This window comes from Somniosus microcephalus, unplaced genomic scaffold, assembly GCF_052327205.1.
Source record: "Somniosus microcephalus isolate GS21.2 unplaced genomic scaffold, FLI_Smic_1.0 unresolved_chr1, whole genome shotgun sequence".
Lineage (NCBI taxonomy): Eukaryota > Metazoa > Chordata > Chondrichthyes > Squaliformes > Somniosidae > Somniosus > Somniosus microcephalus.
In genome coordinates, this window is record NW_028225179.1 from 123,408,965 (window position 1) to 123,418,653 (window position 9,689).

At 40.2% G+C, this 9,689-nt stretch overlaps 1 protein-coding gene across 1 annotated transcript; it reads left to right on the forward strand.

Annotated features, from left to right (window-relative positions):
- Positions 1-1,011: 1,011 nt before the first annotated feature.
- LOC147095792 (putative G protein-coupled receptor 139) lies at positions 1,012-4,391 on the forward strand. The gene is made up of 2 exons (XM_085973718.1): positions 1,012-1,174; positions 3,466-4,391. The coding sequence occupies exons 1-2, from the start codon at positions 1,012-1,014 to the stop codon at positions 4,389-4,391; spliced, it is 1,089 nt and encodes a 362-aa protein (XP_085829844.1).
- The last annotated feature ends 5,298 nt before the right edge of the window (positions 4,392-9,689 follow it).

The following is a 9,689-nucleotide window of genomic DNA, read 5'->3' on the forward strand; positions in this document are numbered from 1 at the left end:
AAGTACGAGGAGAGATTACACAAACTAGCGTTTTATTCCCTGGAATTTAGAAGGTTAAGGGGCGGGTCACAGATCGCCATGTTCACATTAAATGGAGGAACAGGCTCGAGGGGCTAAGTGACCTACTCCTGCTCCTATGTTCCTCTGATCCTTCCTATACTGATTATTTCCCAAGTAAATCTCATCACATTGCATGTGGTCAGGACGCTGTACCCGAGCAACGGATTGAGAGGGTGGGAGATCAATGAGCCTGAAAGTTCCTGTGTAAGCGGCACAATGCATTCCTCAGCTGAGAGAGCCGTGGGGTCACTTTATTTATGCAGAAAGAAATGTTGTAATGTGTTTGTTAAAATACCTGTAACTAATATCAGTTGTTATGTAACTCCCACTGTCCCATTGGAGGATTGCCGCAGGTATTAATAAGGATCTGAATACCGCTCGCAGCCTCAGTGTGTGCCAGTCGGACCCATGGGCTTGTTCTCCATAGCAGCATTGCTTCTCTACGAAAATGGAACTGGCTTCAATTCTGTACGTAAAAATAATCGGCTTTCCGATTCAGGCAGTGTTTGGCGTCCGTGGTAAGCTGTAATTCTTACTTTTAATTCTGTGTTTTATTGATCTTGCCCAAAGTGTTTAAAATGCCGCCTATTTATCTGAGACCTTCGCTGCCGAGTTGTCTGTACGCTGCTATCACTTTCATTAACTGCTTCATCGATCTCTGTGCTATTTGTATTGGACTATCTTTTAATCGCTTTATATTGTTTTGTGTTCTCTTACCTTTATTAAGGAGTGAGTCATCAGTGTATCGGAAGCATACCCGCCTCTGAGCCAGTAGCTGAATGGTTGGATTGCACTCTGGATTGCCCAGGTAGGTGGAGACGAGAATATGGTCTCCAGTTAACGGGCTGGCGTCCAGTGGGTTACTCGCCTCCGCATGGAGTGGTGGGATGTCCGTCTCACGAAACGGAAGGGTTGGGTTCGGTTCCCACTCCAGACAGCTCGGGGCACGAGATGAACAGTGTCGGATCTGACTACAGGATTGACCTCCAGTGGGGGTATTTGACCCAGATGGGTGTGGGTGACTCCGTACCCCATTGTAAATGGTATGTGAGGCTCTTTATTCTTGGCTTTAGTCCATCTAGCAGGTATTCTGAAGATAAACTCCCCGAGGAAGGTAACGGCAAAGCACGTCCCATATTCTTGCAAGTGGCTCAAATGCCTCGCCTCAGTGGTGACACACACGCCGCTAACTCAGAAGAGCATGGGTTCAAAACCGACTCCAAATGCTATGAGCGTCTGATCTAGACTGACACTTCAGTGCAGTACTGAGAGAGCGCTGCACTGTGAGGTGTTAGACCTTCGAAAGAGATGTTAAATCGAGGCGCTATCTGCCCTCTTAGGTGGACATAAAAGATCCCATTGCAATATTCAAAGAAGAGCAGCTGTATTCTCCCGCAATCGTTATGTCTCAACCAACATCTGAAGAAATAGATTATTTGGTCATCATTTCATTGCTGTTTGTGGGAGCTTGCTGTGCACAGGATAGGCATTCGCATTTTGAACATTGGAACAGTAACTCCATTGAAGAAGTACTTCATTGGCTGTAAACCGTTCTGGAACATCCTAATCTCGTGAAGAGCGCTATATAAATGCAAGTTTTTTCACTCTGTCTTTCTTTATTTCTTTATTCCTTTTTTAATTTAATTCATTCTTTTGTCATCTTCCAAAATTCTAGATTATCGAACAGTTCCTGCAGATTGGAGGGTGGCAAATGTAAACACACTATTTAAAAATGGAGGGAGAGAGAAAACAGGGAACTGCAGACCGGTTAGTCTAACATCAGTAGTAGGGAAAATGCTAAAGTCTATTACAAAGGATGTGATAACAGGACACATAGAAAATATCAACGGGATTAGACAAAGTCAACATGGATTTATGAAAGGGAAATCGTGTTTACAAACCTATTTGAGGTTTTTGAGGATGTAACTGGTAGAATAGATAAAGGAGAACATGTGGATGTGGTGTATTTGGATTTTCAGAAAGCCTTTGATAAAGTCCCACATAAGAGGATAGTGTGAAAAATTAAAGCACGTGGATTGGGGGTAATATGATGGCATGGATTTAAAATTGGTTAACAGACAGGAAGCAGAGAGTGGGAATAAATGGGTCTTTTTCAGGGTGGCAGATGGTGACTAGTGGGGTAATGCAGGGATCAGTGCTTGTCTCCAGCTATTCACAACATATATCAATGATTTGGATGAGGGAACCAAATGTAACATTTCCAAGTTTGCTGATGACACGAAACTAGGTGGGATTGTGAGTTGTGAGGAGGATGCAAAGTGGCTTCAAGGCGATTTGACAAGTTGAGTGAATGGCAGATGCAGTACAACGTGGATAAATGTGAAGTTATCCACTTCGGTAGGAAAAACAGAAAGGTAGAATATTATTTAAATGGTGCTAGATTGGGAAATGCTGATGTACAAAGGGACCTGGGTGTCCTTGTACACCAGTCGCTGCAAACAAACATGCACTTGCAGCAAGCAGTTAGGGTGGCAAATGGTACGTAGACCTTCATTGTAAGAGGATTTGTGTACAGGGGTAAGGAGGTCTTAATAAATTTGTACCGTGCCTTGGTGAGACCACACCTGGAGTACTGTGTACAGTTTTGGTCTCCTTACCTAAGAAAGGATATACTTGCCATAGAGGGAGTGCAGTGAAGGTTCACCAGACTGATTCCTGGGATGACAGGACTGTCATACGAGGAGAGATTGGGTCGACAAGGCCTGTATTCACTAGCGTTTAGAAGAATGAGAGGGGATCTCATTGAAACGTAGAAAGTTCTGAAAGGGCGAAACAGACTGGATGCAGGGAGGATGTTTCCCCTGGCTGGGGGTTCTGGAGCGAGGTGTCACAGTCTCAGGATCCGAGGTAGGACATTTAGGACTGAGATGAGGAGAGATTTATTCACTCAGAGTGTGGTGAACCTGTGGAATTCCCCACCACAGAAGGCTGTGAAGGCCACATCACTGAATATATTTAAGAAGGAGATTGATAGATTTCTAGATACAAATGGCATCAAGGGGTATGGGGAGAGAGGGGGAATATGGTATTGAGATAGAGTATCAGCCATGATCATATTGAATGGCAGAGCAGGCTCAAAAGGGCCGAATTGCCTGCTCCTGCTCCTATTTTTCTATGGTTCTATGTTTCTTTTATTCTTTCCTCAGTAATGCATTTTCGGACATCATCTAAGTTGATGGTCAGTGTGACTGTACTGATACAGTTAGTAGAATAATTAATGTCTTGAAGGTCACATGGTTCCTCGCTTTACCAGATCATTCTTCTCATTCCCTTCAGTGATTTATATCCATCAAATCCACCGCTAACAAAGCGGTCAGTTACTTTCCCAGCTCATTAGATTGCTACATTGAATTGATCTTGTTCCTGGTGTTTTGTGCCCTACAGCGAATCTGATGACGGTGGTGATCCTGTCCCAGGGAAAGTGCGGTCTCTCCAAAGGAATCACTCGTTACATGGTGGTGATGGCAATATCAGACCTACTGGTGCTGACCTTTCATGTATTGGTCCAACAAATCTTTACTTATCATTTCCCCAATTCATTCCTGTCCCAAACTGCAATCTGCCCTTCATATGCCTACCTGAAAATCGTTACTCTGGATTACTCCGTCTGGTTAACAGTGTCGTTTACCTTTGACCGCTTTGTCAGCATTTGCTGTCAGAAGTTGAAACTCAGATATTGCACGGAGAGAACGGCAGCCGTGGTTGTTGTGTCCATGTGCGCACTGAACTGTTTAAAGTACATTCCCTTTCACTTCCTGTATGAGCCCCAGTTTATTATTGACAACGTGCGCTGGGGCTGCCGGGCCAAAGCGGTCTTCTTTACTTCTGCTGGGTGGAATGCATTCTCCTGGATGTGCAGTATCTCAACCGCACTCCTCCCCTTCTTTCTCGTCTTGCTACTGAACTGTCTCATGGTCAGGCACATCCTGGTGGCCAGTCGGGTCCGCAGGGTTCTGAAGGGATTGGTCGGCGGGCAGAAACAGGGCGACAGAGAGACGGAGAGTCGGCAGAAATCCATCGTCCTACTCTTCACTGTGTCCGGCAGTTATATACTGTTGTGGTTGACGGCAACCGTGACATCCATGTGCACCCGACTCGCAGGCAGTTACATCGACCAGAATCACACAAGCCCCACGTTCATCGCTAATGAGGTTGGAATGCTTCTCAAGCACATGAGCACCTGCGCAAACACGTGTATTTATGGAATGAACCAGAGCAAGTTCAGAGAGGAGGTGAAGAACGCGGTTAAATATCCGCTCACTCGAGTTCTTAAATTAGTGAAATTAAAGTCGGCTAGCGCTAACATCTGAATATAACTGGATAATTTTCTCTCTGTACCTTCTCATCACTTCACCATCCGGTCCCTTCAATACTGACCATAGTGTGCTCTTCGAATAGGGTTCTGACTGTGTGTTGTGTTGAGATAATACCCTGCCTGTATACAATGAGTGATGTTAACGCTGAGGGCACGCTGCTCTAAAGGAATGGTGAAACCGACAGGTGTCACTTTATTTAAAGTTTGCTTGCATCATAACCGACACATTTTGTAACAACCGACCCCACATCACCGGTCAATAAAAATAGAGTGGTAACATATTGGGGCAATGTTAACCTAATTCTTCCGTCATGAAACTGAAGGGTTCAGTAACAAGGCACGATTTACATCCCGCCCGAGTTTCTCTCCATTGAAGGCCGTGGAGAGCAATATTGGGCACAGTATAAAACCGGCGTTCCACCCAATCATGTGAGATTGTGTTTGGCGATTCAATTTAAAATTATAACATAAACTGCCAGATTTTCTCTTCAAAAAGTAAGGACGGAGAGAGAATGAAAGAAAGGAAGACAGGGAATAGAAAGATAAATGGAAAGATAGAAAGGAAGAAGAGGGAAGGAAATAAAGTAAGAACAGAGGAAAGATGAAGAGAACGTGGGGAAGATTGGAAGAAAGAAAGAAACAAAGAATGAGAGAAGGAAAGGTAGAAAGAGAGAAAGAAAAACAGAAAGAAGGAAAGAGAGAAAGAAAGAAAAAAGAAAGAAAGAAAGAAAGACAGGAAGAAGAAAGAACGATGGGAAGAAGAAAGGAAGAAGTAAAGAAAGAATGAAGAAAGAAGGAAAGCAAGAAAGAAAGATAGAAAGAAAGAGAGAAAGAAGGAAAGCAAGAAAGCAAGAAAGATGGAAAGAAAAAGATAAAGAAAGAAAGAAAAAACAAACAAAAAATGAAGAAAGGAAGGAAGTAGAGACAAAGAGAAGAATAGTAAGGAAGAAAGAAGGAATGAAAGAAAGAAATAAAAAAGAAAGAAAAGAGATAGAAAGAGAAAAGAAAGGAAGAAAGAAATAAAGGAAGGAAGAAAGGAAGGAACAAGATAGAAAGGTCGAAAAAAGAAAGATAGAAAAGAATAAATAAATAGTGCACAGAAGGACTAAGGCATGAAAGCACACCCCTATTCCAGTGCCCTGGGATCTTTCACATCCATCTGAGAGGACAGATGGGGTATCAGTTCAGTGTCTCATCTGAAAGAGCTCACGCTCTGACAGTGCATTTACCCCCTCAGTAATGCACACAAGGGCCAGGCCAGATTTTGTGCTCCTGTGTGGGCGTTGGAACCCGTCTGGTTAACAGTGTCGTTTACCTTTGACCGCTTTGTCAGCATTTGCTGTCAGAAGTTGAAACTCAGATATTGCACGGAGAGAACGGCAGCCGTGGTTATTGTGTCCATGTGCGCACTGAGCTGTTTAAAGTACATTCCCATTCACTTCCTGTATGAGCCCCAGTTAATTATTGACAACGTGCGCTGGGGCTGCCGGGCCAAAGCGTTCTTCTTTACTTCTGCTGGGTGGATGGCATTCTCCTGGATGTGCAGTATCTCTATCTCACTCCTCCCCTTCTTTCTCATCTTGCTACTGAACTGTCTCACGGTCAGGCACATCCTCGTCGCCAGTCGGGTCCGCAAGGTTCTGAAGGGATTGGTCGGCGGGCAGAAACAGGGCGACAGAGAGACGGAGAGTCGGCAGAAATCCATCGTCCTACTCTTTGCTGTGTCCGGCAGTTATATACTATTGTGGTTGACGGAAACCGTGACATCCATGTGCACCCGACTCTCAGTCAGTTACATCGACCAGAATCACACAAGCCCCGCGTTCATCGCTAATGAGGTTGGAATGCTTCTCATGCACATGAGCACCTGTGCAAACACGTGTATTTATGGAATGACCAATAGCAAGTTCAGAGAGGAGGTGAAGAACGCAGTTAAATATCCGCTCACTCGAGTTGTTAAATTAGTGAAATTAAAGTCGGCTAGCGCACACATCTGAATATAACTGGATAATTTTCTCTCTGTTCCTTCTCATCACTTCACCATCCGGTCCCTTCAATACTGACCATAGTGTGCTCTTCGAATAGGGTTCTGACTGTGTGTTGTGTTGAGATAATACCCTGCCTGTATACAATGAGTGATGTTAACGCTGAGGACACGCTGCTCTAAAGGAATGGTGAAACCGAAAGGTGTCACTTTATTTAAAGGTTGCTTGCATCATAACCGACACATTTTGTAACAACCGACCCCACAATCATTGGTCAATAAAAATAGAGTGGAAACATATTGGGGCAATGTTAACCTAATTCTTCCGTCATGAACCTGAAGGGTTCAGTAACAAGGCACGATTTACACCCCGCCAGAGTTTACTCTCCATTGAAGGATGAAAGAGAGAAAGAGAGAAAGAAAGACAAAGACAGACATAAAGAAAGAAAGATAGAGAGAAGGAAAGATAGAAAGAAAGAAAAAGAGGAAGAATGAAATGAAGAAAGGAAGAAAGAAAGGAAGAAAGAAAGAGAGAAAGAAAGGAAGACAAAAAAGAAAGAACGATCAAAGAAAGAAAGAAAGAAATTAAGAAGGAAAGAAAGAAAGGAAGAATGAAATAAAGACAGACAGAGAAAAAGAAAGAGATAGAAAGATAGAAAGAGAGAAATAGAGAAATAAACAAAGATAGAAGGAAAGAGAACGAAAGAAAGATAGAGAGAAAGAGAGAAAGAAAGAAAGAATGAAGGAAAGAGAGAAAGGAAGAAGAAAGATAGAAAGAAAGGAAGAAAAAAATGAAAGAAAGAAAGAGCGAAGGAAAGAAAGAAAGAAAGAAATTAAGAATGAAAGAAAAACAAAAGGAATAATGAAATAAAGACAGACAGAGAGAAAGAAAGAGAGATAGAAAGATAGAAAGAAAGATAGAAAGAAAGAAAGAGTGGAAGAAAGAAATGAAGAAAGAAAGATAAAGAGAAAGATAGAAAGAGAAAGAAAGAAAGAAAGAAATTCAAAAGGGAAGAAAGAAAGGAAGAATGAAAGAAAGACAGAAAGAGAGAAAGAAAGAAAGAAAGAGCGAATGAAAGGAAGAAAGAAAGAGAGCAAGAAAGAAAGAAACAAACAAAAACAAACAAAGAAAGGAAGAAAGATAGAGAGAAGGAAATAAAGAAAGGAAGAAAGAGAGAAGGAAAGATAGAAAGAAAGAAAGAGAGGAAGAAAGAAATGAAGAAAGGAAGAAAGAGAGAAAGAAAGGAAGAAAAAAAAGAAAGAGCAAAGGAATGAAAGAAAGAAAGAAATTAAGAAGGAAAGAAATAAAGGAAGAATGAAAGAAAGAGAGAAAGAAAGAAAGAAAGAAAGAGCGAAAGAGAGAAAGAAAGAGAGAAAGAAAGAAAGAGAGCAAGAAAGAAAGAAAGAACGATAGAAGGAAAGAAAGTGAGAAAGAAAGAAAGAAAAAGCGAAGGAGAGAAAGAAAGAGAGAAAGAAAGAAAGTGAGCAAGAAAGAAAGAATGAAAGAAAGAGAGAAAGAAAGACTAAAAGAAATAAAGAAAGAAAGTGAGAAAGAAAGAAAGAGCAAAGGAAAGAAAGAAAGATAGAAAGACAGAAAGAAAGTGAGAAAGAAGAAAGAAAGAAAGAAACTTAGAAAGAAAGAAAGTGAGAAAGAAAGAGAGAAAGAAAGAAAGAAAGAAATTAAGAAGGATAGAAGGAAAGAAAGGAAGAATGAAATAAAGACAGAAAGAGAGAGAGAGATAGAAAGATAGAAAGAAAGCTGGAAAGAAAGAAAGAGAGAAAGAAAGAGAGAACGAGAGAAATTGAGATAGAATGAAAAAAGAAAGAAAGAACATGAGAAAGAACTAACGAGCAAAGGAAAGAAAGATAGAAAGAAATAAAGAGAGAAAGAAGGAAAGAAAGAAAGTGAGAAAGAAAGAGAGAAAAAAAGATAGAAAGAAAGAGAGAATGAAAGGAAGAAAGAAAGAGAGCAAGAAAGGGTGAAAGAGGAAAAAAGTGAGAAAGATCAAGAAAGAGAGAAAGAAAGAAAGAAAGAGGGAAAGGAAGAAAGAAAGCAAGAGAGAGAAGGAAATAAAGAAAGAAAAAAGAGAGAAAGAAAAAATACATAAAGAAAGGAAGAAAGGTAAAATAAATGAAAGAGCGAAGGAAAGAAAGAAATAAAGAAATTAAGAAGGATAGAAAGAAAGAAAGGAAGAATGAAATAAAGACAGAAAGAGAGAAAGAGAGATAGAAAGATAGAAAGAATGCTAGAAAGCAAGAAAGAAAGAAGGAGGGAAAGAAAGAGAAAAAGAAAGAAGAGAAAGAAAGAAAGAGCGAAAGAATGAAAGAGAGAAAGAAAGATCAAAGGAAAGAGGGAAAGAAAGAGAGAGAGAAAGTGAGAAAGAAAGAAAGAAAGAGAGAAATAAACAAAGAGAGAAGGAAAGAGAGAAAGAAAGATTGAAAGAAAGATAGAGAGAAAGAAAGAAAGAAAGAAAGAAGGAAAGAAAGTAAGAAATAAAGAGAGAAAGGAAGAAAGAAAGCAAGATAGAGAGAATGAAATAAAGAAAGAAAGAAACAGAAAGAAAGTGATGAAGAAAGAAATGAAAGGAAGAAAGTAAGAAAGAAAGAGAGAAAGAAAGGAAGAATGAAATAAAGACAGACAGAGAGAAAGAAAGAGAGATAGAAAGACAGAAAGAAAGATAGAAAGAAAGAGAGAAAGAAAGAGAGAAAGCAAGAAAGAGAAAAGGAGTGAAAGAAAGAGAGAACGATAGAAAGTGAGCAAGAAAGAAAGAAAAAAATGAAAGAAAGAAAAAGCGAAGGAAAGAAAGAAATTAAGAAGGAAAGAAAGAAAGAAAGGAAGAATGAAATAAAGACAGACAGAGAGAAAGAAAGAGAGATAGAAAGATAGAAAGAAAGCTAGAAAGAAAGAGAAAAAGAAAGAGAGAAAGCAAGAAAGAGAAAAGGAGCGAAAGAAAGAGAGAAAGATAGAAAGAGAGCAAGAAAGAAAGAAAAAAATGAAAGAAGGTAAAAGCGAAGGAAAGAAAGAAATTAAGAAGGAAAGAAAGAAAGAAAGGAAGAATGAAATAAAGACAGACAGAGAGAAAGAAAGAGAGATAGAAAGATAGAAAGAAAGATAGAAAGAAAGAAAGCAAGAAAGAGAAATGGAGAGAAAGAAAAAGATAGAAAGAGAGCCAGAAAGAAAGAAAGAAAGGTAGAAAGAAAGAAAGTGAGAAAGAAAGAAAGAAGGAGAGAAAGAAATAGCAAAAGAAAGAAAGAAAGTGAGAAAGAAAGAAAGAGACAAAGCAAGAAAGAGTGAAATAACGAAAGAAA

Coding starts and splice junctions, on each gene's coding strand:
- LOC147095792 (XM_085973718.1), top strand. CDS start 1,012: ATGAACAGTGTCGGATCTGACTACAGGATTGACCTCCAGTGGGGGTAT. Junction 1,175..3,465: donor AGATAAACTCCCCGAGGAAG/GTAACGGCAAAG, acceptor TGTGCCCTACAG/CGAATCTGATGACGGTGGTG.